This window comes from Sturnira hondurensis, unplaced genomic scaffold (genome assembly GCF_014824575.4).
Source record: "Sturnira hondurensis isolate 20B ecotype Veracruz unplaced genomic scaffold, ASM1482457v3 Scaffold0021143, whole genome shotgun sequence".
Classification (NCBI taxonomy): Eukaryota; Metazoa; Chordata; class Mammalia; order Chiroptera; family Phyllostomidae; genus Sturnira; species Sturnira hondurensis.
In genome coordinates, this window is record NW_028093774.1 from 26,577,295 (window position 1) to 26,592,177 (window position 14,883).

General features: G+C 36.0%; 1 protein-coding gene across 4 annotated transcripts in view; it reads right to left on the reverse strand.

Annotated features, from left to right (window-relative positions):
- The window catches only part of GPHN (gephyrin), a 478,645-nt gene that overhangs the window by 215,038 nt on the left and 248,724 nt on the right, over positions 1–14,883 (reverse strand). For all 4 annotated transcript variants that reach the window (XM_037031472.1, XM_037031470.1, XM_037031473.1 and 1 more), the window contains exons 5-7: positions 13,173–13,267; positions 6,666–6,732; positions 195–467 (exon numbers count right to left, since the gene is read on the reverse strand). In XM_037031472.1, coding sequence (XP_036887367.1) covers positions 195–467; positions 6,666–6,732; positions 13,173–13,267 — 435 coding nt within the window. The remainder of the gene's footprint in view (positions 1–194; positions 468–6,665; positions 6,733–13,172; positions 13,268–14,883) is intronic.

Consider the following 14,883-nt stretch of genomic DNA (forward strand, 5'->3'; position numbering starts at 1 on the left):
AAGAACACCCTTCAGTGTGTTCAAGGACTCTACATTGTGGAAGAAACATCTGGAGTGTCGTGAGTATCCCAGTTCTTTATAACGGATATACTGAAGAGATTCTAAACTTAGGGAATGATGGCATGGGAAGATTGATGAAATCAGTACATTTACCTGTGGGTCATTTAGATCTTTCAGTCTCTCAGCAGGCTTACCTTGGCAGCAATAGCTGCTGCTGTTATATGTGATGAAGAACTGTCTTCTGTGGAAGCAACACCACTGTCTTTCTTCTCTTCTTCCTCTTCCTCACACTGAACCCCTTTGTCTTCTGTCTGTTTATGAGGGCTAGTTGTGGGAGGAGGGGAAAGAGGAGGTGGTGGGGAAGGTAAATCTTCAAGTTCATCATGCACTTCCTTTACTTTTACAATGGCATCACGTAAAAGATCAATGGCATGAGGTAGAGCTGGCAGTATGAACTGAAAGCATTCCTGTATGCAAGAGGAAAAAATGAAGATGAAGTACTCTTGTAGGCACATAAAATGGAAACAATCAAATTTATCTGTGATTTTGGATTTGTATTTCTCTTTATCAGTCTTAAAAATAAATCATATGTAAAGCATTATTGTTGTAATATGTAGCATGAAGTAGGCATGGCATATATTACAGTATTCTTTGAAGAACTGTAGTACTATATGAGCACACAGTACATTTAAAAAAAATTCTATGCAACTTTGGGGTTTAAAGATATATTATGGAGGAAAAGACAGTTTTCATTTTTCTAATTAGAGCAGAGCACTATAACAAACCAATTGAGCATGGAACTATTTTATTCAGAGATCTGAAGTTCTGACTACCATCACAAAGCATTGCTAGGCAATGTTAGATATAAATTTGTACAGAACACTGCATTAAAGTCAACACAGTCTTCTGGTCAGCTGCTCACTATTAATAATATATCACCAAAGAGAGAATACGTGAGAACTTTAACATTAGAACATAGGGCCAGATATGTTTGGGGACCCTGTTTGTATTTGGGGAACCTGTTTGGGCAGAGGCCTTTCTCTTTTACATTTAAGTAACTTACCTTAAAATGTAATCTGTAAAGATGTATCTTAAATTCATGTAGGGTTACTGGACAATGTGAAAGTGTGCCCAATATTTTGGCCTCTCTTTGTATGACTCAATCACTTTACTGATAAAGACTGTATAAAAAAGAATTTAACCTTGAAAGGAGGTCTGGCTTTTACACTCAGACTTTGGGAGTTGATCTCTAATCTAGTTCCTTGGAATGTCATGCCTGATAGAATCATCTTTGTGCCCTGGCCAGGTGCTCAGCTGGTTGGAGCATTGTCCCATACACCAAAAGTTTGTGGGTTCAATTCCCAGTCAGGGCACATATCTAGGTTGAAGGTTTGATAACTAGTTGGGGCATGTATAGGAGGCAACTGATTGATGTTTCTCTCTTTCTTTCTTCCTTACTCTCTCTAAGAGCCTGGGGCTTTAGCTACTGGACAGTGTAACGATGTGATTTTTATGAGGGCTTGGGGAAATATATCACTTTTGCCTCTGGAAGGAACTAGACAGTAAAGTAATCAGTTTTGCCTTTGGAAAGGGCTAAATGTCAGCTATGTGGGTAATATGTGATCAAGTCCCAATAAAAACTCTAGATACCAGAGGCAAAAGTGAGAATACCTAGCTAGCAGTACTCTGTGTGTATATTCTTGTATTATGGAGAGAAGGCAATGAGAGGATGACCGGAAGTTCCTCATTTGGTGCCTCTCTTAGACTTCTTCCCTTGGTTGACTTCAATCTGTATTTTTTTCCTGTAAAACACTGTAACTGTGAGAATAATACCTTTCAGTAAGTTCTGTGAGTCCTTCTATTGAATTATTTAAACTTAAGGTGGTTTCAGAAATCTCTTGAATTGCAATTGGTATCAGAAGTGAGGGCAGTTTGTGAAGTGTTCCATCACTGTAGTGGGCTAACATGCAGTTGGCCAATACTCCCTACAGTTGGTGTTAGAAGTGGCATTTACTAGAAAGACTCTGATGCATGAAACATGTGATCTGGGAGGAGGAAAGATGAGAGAGTGAGGAATAATGACTATTTAGAGCCTGAATGAACACAGGGTCACCCACGGAATGAAAATACAGCTGTGCTGCAATTAGTTATTGAAGATAAAAGTTAGCAATGAAATTTCAAAATGAAAGATTCAACTCCTAAGGAGTTATGCCATTGGATGCATAAATAAATGCAAAATAACGAGAAACAAGGTACATATACAATCCCTCGGTTACTGTGATCTGTGCTAGCGAAAATGAAAGTAAGGGAGAATGTTGGGTGGATGCTGAGGCTGAGCCACGCTGAGATTCTGGCTGGTCTGATATATATAGTTGGTAGCCTCAGAGCTGCTTCCAAAGGAAAAAAGTTAGGTTGAAGCAATAAATAGTGCATAAAGTTAGAATGATTCATAAGAGAATGGAGAAAGAGAATGAGAGATACAAGGAACTTGTCTTAGCAGGGTGGAAACTGAGAATATCATGCTTGGCAAAATAAGTCAGACAGAAAAAGTTAAGAACCATATGATTTCACTCAAAAGTGGGATACAGAACTGAAAGCAACATATGAGCAAACAAAATCCCTTAGACACAGACAACAGTATGGTGGTTACCAGGGGAAAGGGGGTGGGAGGTAGTCAAGGATAAAGTGGTCCAATATATGGTGACGAAAGAAGATTTGACAATGCACACAATGCAATATAGAGATGTATTATGAACTGTACGCGTGAAACTTATATAATCTTATTAACCAATGTCACCCCAATGAAAATAATTAAACGAAGAAACAAAAATGAAAAGGCTAATAAAGTGAGCACTGATGGGCGCAAAACAAAGGTCTTATAGCACTGTTGTGGGTTGAGTAAACAGCTGGGAGCACTTCCTGGTCTCCTGATAGAAGTGTCTTTGTTTTCCTGGGGACTCTGGCCACTGGGTTTAATATGAGGGCTTTGTGGTTTAATATGAAGGCTCTGAGTCCTAAACAAGTCTCCACTGACCTGAGTTTAGAAGTATTTAAAAAGATAGAAGGCAAAGATGACTGTAAGAAACCTCACCTTGAATCATCTAAAGTGATGGTCCCATAATCTAAACCCAGACATAGAGTCAGGGTCCCTTGGCCCAATGCAGGCCTAGAAATCCAAGGCCATGTGCACAAAAAAATGAGTAAAATGGTCAGGGAATGAAGAAGAGATTTGGGGGGAACTTTTTGACATGGGAGTCCCATGTACTATGATTCTAAAACCTGTTGAAGTCCTAACAAGGGATATTATTAATTTGAGAGGATACAGGAATAAAATAGGAATTAAGGTGAAAGTCTGGGTGAAATAGAATGTTTGTACCCTGAACTTTATGTGGATATCCTTTACTTGAATGTATCATGGGAATGGATATTGTGTTTGGAGAATTTTCCCCCTACTTAGTATTGCAAAACAAGGCATGCAAATCCACTCTTCCACTGATATAGATTGGATATGCTAAGTGGGAATTAGTAAGATTGTCTCAGCCCACCAAGGTCATTAATTTGCTGTACAAGAGCCCTGAGTGGAGTGCAAACCGGGGCTTATGGCAAAAACACGTGAGTGCCACCCAGCAACAACTTCTGGGATTTTGGACCAGAAAATTTCTAGTTGCAAAGGCAATATTTCTCAAAGCTTGTTATTGAACTTTGAGACTTCTCTTATTATTGACAGATATAAAATAATATAATATTGAAACCTGAAATATCCATAATGTTTTAGGTAATGCCAGAGAAATGCTCTAATGGGGAAGGCAATGCCCAGGAGACTTCCATAATAAAATGGAAATGGTGGATATAGGATCATGCTACCAGGAGAATGCAAGGAGGTACTCACGAGCAGGCAGCCTCTTTTCACCTAGGGCCGACTTCGGAAGCACCTGAGGAGCTGCTGGATCCTATGGCCACTTGGGCCACTTGGGCGGTGCCCTATAAACAGCTTTCTATTGATCAACAAAGAGCTGCTTGGTTTATGGATGGCAATTCCAAGGTGAAGGGACAGCATCCTGTTTGGAAGGCCGCCACTCTGATTGAAGAAGGTAAAAACAAATCAGCTCGATGGGCTGAACTGCACGATGTTTGGCCCTATGTTTGGGTTTTTATTGACCCATGGGAAGTGTCTAATGGCCTGGCCATACGGTCAGGCTGAAGGACAATGGAAAACTGATCTACTAAAGGGATCCCTGTATGGGACATGGTCACATAGGAATCACTCTGGGAATGCAAGGGGTATATTAAAGTAGAACATGTTAGTGCCCATCAAAAGAACCCCCTTCCAGAATTAAAAACTGACTGAAACTTGTGAGCAGATGTCGGTGTGCTTCTTGAAATGGCTATCTGGGCCCATGAGATCAGTGGATGTTAGGGGGCTTCAGAGATGGGATGAATGTAGATATATTCCCCTTGCACTTTCTGAGACACAAAATGCCAACAAGAAATGTTCTGTCTGCTAACAAGAGAGACAGAGATGGCAGAGGGCTATGCAGAAGATCCCACAGGGGGAAGGTGCTGCACAGAGCTAGCAAGCTGGCCTGATGCCAGTAGTTCCTGGAGGCTACAAATGGGTCCTAACAGGAATAGACACTTACTCTAGACTGGGCTTTGCTTAACCATTGGTAGATACAAATGCTCAGTGTACTACGAAAGGATCAGAACAGAAGATATTGCATCAATGACCATTATACCAAGGAACACACTTTCATCTATAGAGCAATGATTTGATAGAAAATTGGAATGGACAACTGAAATACTTGTTATCTCAAAGGGGAGGAGATAAAGGCATGAAGGGCTGGTGTACACACCTTTATTGGTGTGTGATCACATTCATGAGGGAGGCGAAGGGACAGTCCCCGTAGACAGATTCCTCTACTTTTCTGGGGAAGTGAGGATTGGGGGAGGATGCTCGTAGGATATACATTTTACTTTAGGACTACACTTTTTTCTCTCACATCACTTCAATTTTTTTTCTACCACATGTAGAACCTCTAGGACCAGGGCTATAACTGCGAGTGCCTATTAGTTCTGTATTTGAGTAACCAACCCTACCTTCTCTGAATGGAAATGAACTGGGTGGGAGGCACTTGCCTAACAAGCATTATTGATGGCAATCTGGATTGCACAGTGGCCAAATCAACTGTCTCATTTGAAGATTTTCAAAGGAAAAGTTTGGGTATAAACACAGAGAAGAAATGATAGCTAAAAGTTAATGAATGAATAAATGAATTATACAATGAGGGAAATCCAATATTATATTGATGTATCAAAAGAGGTTTAAAACAAGAGATGATGTTGATTCTTAGCTTGGTTGTAACAGATACCAGAAAGGGAAATGCCATATGTTGTTGAGACTATTGCTTCTGGAGTGTGCCAAGCCTTAAACCTGAGTAGCATCATTCTGGGAGGCGTTTTTGTCGTATGATATGATGGTAGACTAGGTTAACTGTTAATGTGTATGTAGAAAGCCAGTTGTGCACACCAGTATCTCCTGACTCTCATTTTTCACACTGTATATATTACTATACTGTGATATGTTATAATACTGATACGTCAGTAGGATTATACAACTGATATTGTGGTTGTATGAACTAAGAAACTGAGTTAAAGCCTCCTCAAAATGTAATACCAAAGGAAACTGACTGGCCTGAGCAAAAGAGCTAATTTCTATGATAAACAGTTTTATGTGAATGTATCATAGACTATAAATAGTAGATCAAGGTGGAAAATCAGCAAATCAGTACAAAATATGAAAATGTATATAATAGCTATAAAGGATGGGTTAGTTGTTTCTCTAAATCTATTCCAATCCCACACTGGCTTTTCCAAATCTTAGGCATATTCATACTTGTACTGTTTTTGTGTCTATAATAAAAATGCTGTAGTCAATACAGATGTCCAGCCAGACAAATACAATTGTTCTGCCATAAGATACAGCACTGGCCAAAGGCCAGGGGGTAGCTTGTCTAAATAAAGAATTAACCTTATTCAAAGAGAGTCTGGTTTTTGCCCTCAGTAACTGAGAAGTGACAGGAACATCTTTGTACTGGGGATTTGACCACCAGACAGTTTAACAGTGTTATTTATTATGGGGAGCTTTGGGCAATGTGGTATCAGTTTTGCCCCTGGGAAGTATTGGACATTAAAGATATCAGTCCAACTCCTGGGAAGGGCTAGAGACTAAAGGTCAGCCATAGGAGCAGTATGGGAAAAGCCCCAGTAAAAACTTTGGATACCAAAGGTTTGGAGCCTCTCTGATTGGCAATACTCCCTGGGTTGTTATACATCGATACCAGGAGCTTGATACATTCTGACTCCACAGGAAAAGGATAACAGAAGCTCCCATTTGGTAATTCTCCTCTACTTCGTCCCTTGATTGATTTAATCTGTTTCCTTTCCCCGTAACAAGCCATAACCATGGGTATACCATCTTTCAGGGAGTTTTGTGAGTCTTTTTAGTGAATTACTGAAACTGAGAGTGGCTTTGGAAATGCACTGAATTGCAGTTGGTGTCAGAAGGGAGGGTAGTCTTGTGGAGTGCTCCAACTTACTGGCTGGCTAAGTGTCACAGCTGACCAAAACTTCGTACACCAAACCATAAATTCCTTGAGGTTTCTTACCTGAGATCCTTTCTTGCTACCCGGCAAGTTAATTATGAGAGTTTTCCCTCTGATTCCACATACAGGTCTGGAAGGAAGGAGAAACTTGATGAATAATACTCAATGGCAATGCATTGTCGGTTTAGACACATTCAACAACAAAAATCAATCACTGTACTGTACATGTGAACAACTGCTTTAGAAATAAAATCGTTGTGGTTAGAGATTCACCAACTGCTATACAAATTGGGAAATCTAAGGTTTTTACAATAACACTTAGTGTGGTAGATGGGAAATATGTGCTGAACACGGAATCAGAATAAATTAAAGCCACTTTAAAGAAATAAAAAATAATGATCAAATTATCTTTTTTTCTAACTCCAGGTTCTTCACATCTCATACAGTTGTGAGATTTTAGCATCTAGTCCCCTCATGTCCCCTCGCCCCCTACAATCACTACACTGTTGTTCACGTCCATGAGTTCTTTTTCCAGTTTGCTCAAGCCCTCCACCTCCAAAATGAAAATAAAATGATTTTAATGACACAGAGTATTAAAAATGACTAGCATAATAATATTTATGTTTAAAAGTCTAAAACATAAGGCACTCAAGAGCTAAATGAGACACGTGAGCTCTTCTCAGGAAGTCAGTAAGTTTTAATGCAAAGTAACGTGTCCCACAAATGAAGGGCAGTGGGGAAGAGTTTGGTGAACTCAGGTGTTAACAGACCCATTGATAAACAGTCAATTTAATGTAAAAGGTCTTTCAGAGATCACTGTGAATTTCCAGGCCACTTTTAAACCCAGTGGTTACATAAGAAACATAAGCAGTAGGAAAACACTGGACAACTGAGATAAGAGTTGAAGGACTTCAGGAGTTGGAATCATGCTCTACCAACAGCTACCTGTGTTACTTTAACCTGGAAACATCTCATTTTCATCATTTCAATCAAAGGTATTGATTAGATCGGTCTATTTCTAAAACTGCACAGCTAAGATAGAAAAAGTCATATAAAAATAACTTCCCTAAACTTCTGTGATTGAGTTTATTCCTTAACTACTTCACTCTCTAAAATAACCTAAAATTATCTTCTCTTTTGTTTTTTTAAATTTTCCTATTCACAAAGAGAAGAGCTGACAGCTATTTTTTAACTCTCCATATTATTTTGTTTTCAATTGTGATTTAATTGACAAATAACATTGCATTAGTTGTAGGTGTGGAACATAAGGGTTTGATATATATATCTACTGCAAAGTGACTATCACAATAAATTTAGTTAACATCCATAACTACAGTTACAATTTTTTTCTTGTGATGAGAACTCTTACAATCTACTCTTAGAAACTTTCAAACATACAAAATGGTATTATTAACTATAATCCCCAGGATTTATGTATCTTATAGGTGGAAGACTGTACCTTTTAACCACCTTCACCATTTCACCCACTCCTCAATCCCTGCCTCTGGCAACCACCAACTTGCTCTCTGTGTCTATGGGTCTGGTTATTCTAGATTACACATACGAGATTACATAGTATTTGTCTTGCTCTGACTTATTTCACTTAGCAAATGCTTTCAGGGTCTATCCATGTTGTTGCAAGTGGCAGAATTTCCTTTTTTAATGGCTGAATAATATTTCACTGCACATATATATATATATGTCCTTCCCCAGGTTAGGGACATTTTCAGCCATAATTTCTTCTTTATCCATTCATCTATCAGTGGACACTCAGGTTCTTTCCATGTTTGAGCTATTATAAATAATCATCCAATAAACATGGGGGTGCAGGTACCCTTTTGAGACAGTGATCTCATTTCCTTTGGATAAATACCTGGAAGTAGAATTGCTGGGTCATATGGTACCTCCATTTTTAATTTCTGAGGAATCTTCACACTGTTTTCCATTCTCGCTGAACCATATTACATTCATCCCCACCAACAACGTACAAGGGTTCCCTTTTTTCCACATGTTGCTGTTACCACTTGTATTTTGACAGGTGTGAGGTGATAACTCATTGTGGTTTTGATTTGCATGCCTCTAATGGCCAATGATATTGACTATCTTTTCATGTACCTGTTGGCCGTCTGGATGTCTTCTTTGGAAAAATGTGTATTCAGATTCTCTGCCAATTTATAAATCTGATTTTTTAAAACTTACTTTCATGACTTCTACATCTTCTATATTTATCTTTGATATTAATCTTTTATTAAGATACATTACTTGCAAATATCTTCTCCCATTTTGCAGGCTGCCTTTTTATTTTGTTAGTGGTTTCCTTTGCTGCATAGCTTTTCAGTTTGATGTTCTACTTGCTGGTTTTTGATTTATTGGCTTTGCTTTTGAAGTCAATTCCAGAAAAGTACTGCTGAGAATGATATTCAGGATCTTATTCCTAATGTTTTCTTCCAAGAGTATAGCTTCAAGTATTACATTCAAGTCTTTAATCCATACTGAGTTGATTTTTGTGTTATGATGTAAGATAGTGGTCCTATCTCATTCTTTTGCATGTGGCTATCTAGTCTTCCCAACATTTATTGAGACTATCCTTTCCCTATTGTATATTCTTGGTCCCTTTGTCTTAAATTAGTAGGCCATATATATGTGTATTTATTTATGGGTTCTCTATTTTGTTCCACCTATCTGTGTGTCTGTTTTTATGCAGTACCATACTGTCTTGATTACTCTAGCTTTGTAATACAGTCTAAAGTAAGGAAGTGATTTTTCTTTTTTGTAAAGCTACTTTGGCTATCTGGCTTCTTTTATGGTTCTATTAGGATTATTTGTTCTATTTCTATGGAAAATGCCATGAAATTCTGATAAGGGTTGCACTGAATGCGTAGAATGCTCTGGGAAATATATCCCTTTGTTACGGTAAGGTGATTTTTTCTACTTGCATTTTTCAAGTGTCATTAACATGAATCAGTTTTGTCAAATGATTTTTCTGTATCAACTGAGATGCTGAAGTGTATTTTTATCCTTTATTTTGTAACTGTAGTATATTACACTGATTGCTCTTTTGTATGATGAACTATCCTTGCTTTCTAAAGATAAATTCCACTTGGACATGGTGCATAATTCTTTTAAAATGCTGCTGAATTTGTTTTTCTAGTATATTGTTGAATATTTTTGCACCGATGTTCATAAAGAATATTGGTTTGTAGTTTTCTTGTACTTTTTGTCTATCTTTCTTATCTGGATAGTGCTGGCCTCATAGAATTAGTTAGGAAGTATTCCCTTTCCAAATTTTGGGAGTGTTTGAGAAGGATTAGTGTCCATTTTTAAAAAATGTTAGGCAGAATTATTTAGTGAAGCCATCTAATATAGGCATTTTATTTATTGGTGGGTTTTTGATTACTGATTCAATTTCCTTACTAGTTATAGATCTTATAGAGCAATTTGGATTTTCTATTTCTTTGTGATTCAATCTACTTGGCTTTGTGTTTGTAGGAATTTGTCCATTTCATCTAGGTTATCTAATTTACCGGCATACAATTGTTCACAGTAGTCTTTTACAGTCATTTTATTTCTGTAGAAATGGTAGTAATGTTCCCACTTTCATTTCTGAGTTTAGTAGTTTACATCTCTTTTTTTCTTAGTCAATATAGCAAAGTTTGTCAACTTTGTTGATCTTTTTGAAGGCCCAGTATTTGGTTTAGTTTATTTTTTTCTGTAGTGTTTTTGATTTTCTATTTTATTTATTTCTGCTTTAATCTTTATTATTTTATTCCCTTTGCTAGCTTTGGGTTTTGTTTATTCTTTTTTTTTCTAGTTCCTTAAGCTGTAATGTTAGGTAGTTGTTCTAAAATCTTTTTTCTTAAATGTAAACATTTACAGCTATAACTTTCCTTATTAGCATTGTTTTCTCTGAATTGCTTAAATTTTGGTAGGAATCATGAAACTGAATATGTAGGAATATGGGCTGAAAGAAAAGAGCTACTGATTCAGAATTCTCTACCTACTGAAAATATCCTTCAGGAATGAAGGTAAGAAAAAGGTATTTTCAGATGAAGGAAAGCTATCAGAAGATCTCTCCAGCAGATCTAAGAACTGGAACTCTCAGTCAATAACAACACAATAATTAACACTTAAATAAGACATTATAAATCAGTTGTCTTTCTAAGCACTTTATAAGGATTCACTCATTTAATCCAAAGAAGATTAGTACTATTAATATCCTCGTTATACAAAGAAAAAAACAAAAAAGACGTTAAATAGCTAGTAAGTAGTAGAGCCAGAATAGAACCCATGTCACCTGTCTGACTTCAGAGTTTATGCTCTTAACCATTACTCCATATTATTTTCCAACTTACTTGCACAGAAAACCTGTAGGATGTTAAGTAATCAAATAGATAAAAATGATTTGAAACAGATTTGGTGATTTTAGAGTTATTATTTAACTCTGCTCTCTAGAGATAAAAACAGGAATGCAAGGCACCAACATGATACATTACCTCAAAAAAATTCTGTTAGAACTAGAATGAAATATTGATTTATCAATAGTAACCATAACAAAACATTTTTTGAGTACTTACTATCTGTCAAAAGTTGTTTTGGGGGCTGAGGATGTAAAAGTGAATAAGATGAAGCTCCTGCCCATTAGAATTTTATGCAAACTAGGTAATGTAGACAAGTAAGTAAATAACTACAATATAGCAGGTGTTACAATAGAAGCACGTACGAAGCCCAAATTACAGATGAGGTAAAAATGCTGTAGAAAGAAAGCATTGATCTAATCACGGATGTTTTAGGAGGGAAAAGCTTCAAAAGCCACAAAAAATAAACATTCATGGAAATATTCTACAATTCCCTTTTCTATAATTCATGTAGACTATTATCTGTTTGAAATCTGTGAAAACTTTCAATTAAGTCAGCAGTGAACAAAAAGAAAAGTCAGTGGAATCTGTTATCCTTCTTTGTATGCTTTAATTTTCAAAGCCTTCAGTATAAAGATGATGAGCTTACACAAAGTACTTAGGATCAGCTCATGCTGATTAATTTTCCACTTACTCAGCAGTCCAGTGCTCATTAATTATGTAGATTCAAAAGGTAGAAAGGAAAAATCTTTCAATAACACAAAAAGTAATATTTCTATAATAGATCAAGAAAGCTATAGTCAATTTAAGGAGTTACTTCAACAGATGTGAAGAACAAGTTTTCCAGGCTCACTGTGGGATCCTTAAGGTAATGACCAGACCTTATTTCTTTTTCTACCCTGAGTATCCCTAATGGTTAATATGGGGCCTGACAAATACAGCATTACCATGTGTGCTAACTTAGAATTTTTATTATAAAAAAATTAACAAGAAATAAAGTTTGTCTTTCTTGACTTTATGTCTTGTATGCCAACAAGAGCTTTCTGTGCTCAAAGATCACCACACTTAATTCCATAGAGAAAAGGGACCAAAGGTGACCCCTGGAATTCATGTGTAGGTAACATGAGAAAGGGTTAAAAAACAGACAGAATAAAAAAATCAATATGAGCTCCTTAAAGATCAGCATGGACTTTTAAATTTAAAATCTCTATGCTTCCACTTTAATCCTATTTTTGCTCTTACTAAAATAAAATGTTACAGTACAGGACATGTGGGAGCAAAGGAAATACAGTATCTAATGACCATTCACATTTCCTAGTAGCTATGCTTCAAATGGCTGCCATTAATGGGATATAAACTTAGTCCAAGTAACAGAAAGGATATTATGACTCATATCCTATGCATTAAATGCATATATTTACTTTTATAGTCATATTGCACACAGGATCAACACATGGCTATAAATGATAATTGTGAAATGTTTAAATTTTAAAGTTGCTGTGCATTTAGGTTGCTCTGAGGTCAAATGTCTATTCAATCAAGTTATTAAATCAACAGATTCTCACTAGGTTGACAGTTCTGTCTTTAACTGAAATGGTATATATTGTCATCATTAAAGGGAATTTTAATCTAACAGTTGCTAAAGTAATAACCAATAAGTAACTAAACCATCAAATTGAGTATGGATCTCAACATCTATGTCAACAAGGGCATAGATTTAAATGTACTAATTTAATATAATAATAATACATCATTAGTTGAGCTTTTTTCATGGCCTACATATTAATATCTCTAGTTAAGAATTGGAATAAAAGTTCCTAACGTAAATGAAAATAACTTATTTATAAAACTCTACTGCTTAGTTTTACTAAATTAGGAGTTAATGACAGTTAGTGAATATTAATGATGGCACATAATCACAAAAAAGAATAATTTTACATTTTAATAAACTGGTCTCTCCTCTGGGTTAGTATTGACAACCTTTAGCAGTAATATAATACTTTTTAAAACTTTAAATATAGTATGAAAATGAAAAGGAATTTGAAAGCAACTATGGCCAAGATTTGGCTGGACAGAATACTAAGATTTTTAATTCTGGGGAACAAATAGGGCAAACTTAAGTGTTACAACTCAAGGTTCTTGTGTTTGTCAGTCTATTGTAGTGACCAGTGGCAAGGAATTAATTTTCCTTGTAACATGTTGGTGACTTTCTTACCTAGAGAGCATGCCCAGAGGTGTAACATTAAGTGATCCCATCAGCATTGCCAGGGCCATCCCTGGCGCTTCCCGTTCTATTACTTCTTTTGTGGCCTGTAATTAAAGATTAAATAGTAAACTGAGTGAAATTAGCCAAAAAGAAGGAATGCAGTGTAGTAAAAGTAACTTCAAAATAATTATAAACCATGCTTTCTATAAATCATTCTTTGTACATCCTCAAACATTTTTTTAAGGCATTGAGACTCAGTTCTTTGGGACCACTGAATAGGAGCTCAGGACCAGGATGCGGGGCGGGGGGAGGGGGGGTCTTTCAGCAGACCTTTCTTATCCTTTACAACTCAGAAGTGTTTGATAAAAGTCTCATATTGCCTAATCACCTGAATTTTAAAAGGAAGTATCAGAGACTGCTATAATAGCACAATAGATTTTCATAGGGTAAGAAATCAGGGTTTTTTTTGGGTCAATTACTCTTGAAATAATAAGTCCATGAAAACCTGAGATGATTTTGTATCTCTCCTAGCTCTCATTTTATGATATAATGAAAAAGAACTGAAAAGGTCACCAGTCAACTTTTCCTGTGTATTGGGTAAAAGAAAAGCTCTGGATTACATATCTTCAATATAAATGAACTGTTTTAACAATAATTAATAAAGTGATAGGCTTTAATCATATAACAGAAGTTTTGAGAAAGGGCATTCTTCAGACAAGTGTGTTTAAATCTGGGATAAGCTAATTAAGGAGACAGGAAAATTTCATTTTCTAAAGGTGAACCAAAATAGGCTTATATTTATTATTCTGTGATGGTAAATATAAGATTTAGGTTAAAACTTAGAAGTGAAATATATGATTTAATCAATTTCTAAACCTCTGTTTGTTTGTATAGATATAACAGATTTTAATACTTGGAGGCGATAAAAAATGAAATTGGTAAAAGAAAATGTTCCAGTACATAAGAAAAATGCAAATAAAATAAAAAGTAAATTACAGAGTAACAGAGGGAAAGGTTCATATTTCAATATTTAATTAGAAGTAGAGAGATACTCCTAAATAAGATTGCAGCTCTGGGAAAAATTTTGGTTGAGGACTGGGCAAAGCAGTTATTTTACCTCAAGTATGTGTTAGAAGTCAGTTGATACCATAAATACGTTTTAAGATAATGTAAATTAGTTAATCCCTTAGAATTATACAAAAGAAAGGACTACTAAAGTTGATGTAATCTACAATGCTTAACAACAGCAGAATTGTAAAAAATATAATCTTTATTATACTTTATCCATTACCATTTAGTCTCCTTATCCCCGCCCCCCCACACCGCAATCACTTCCCTGTTGTGATTGTAATTTTGACAATGTTCATGCGTCTTTTTTCCTTTATGCTCAATCCTTCTACCCCCTAACTTCCCATCCCCTAATTTTTAAAGGAAACTAACACTACCAAAATGCTTTTCAATAAAATGTGCTTTAGAATAGAGGGCCAGAGGCAGGACAAAAGGAAATTCTTAAATTTCTAAATTTGGGAGTTGATTACTTTCTTTTAAAAATATAGTTAAAAACTGTCAAGCTTGCTTTATCCAGAATCTATCCCTTGTTTTCCAAATCCAATCTACTTGGTATGATTTTGAGGTATCTTGAGAAGAAACACTATTTCCATGTTATAATGATATACTCCAAAGTATAGCAGCATACTTTAAAGATAAGGGAAGAAAATAT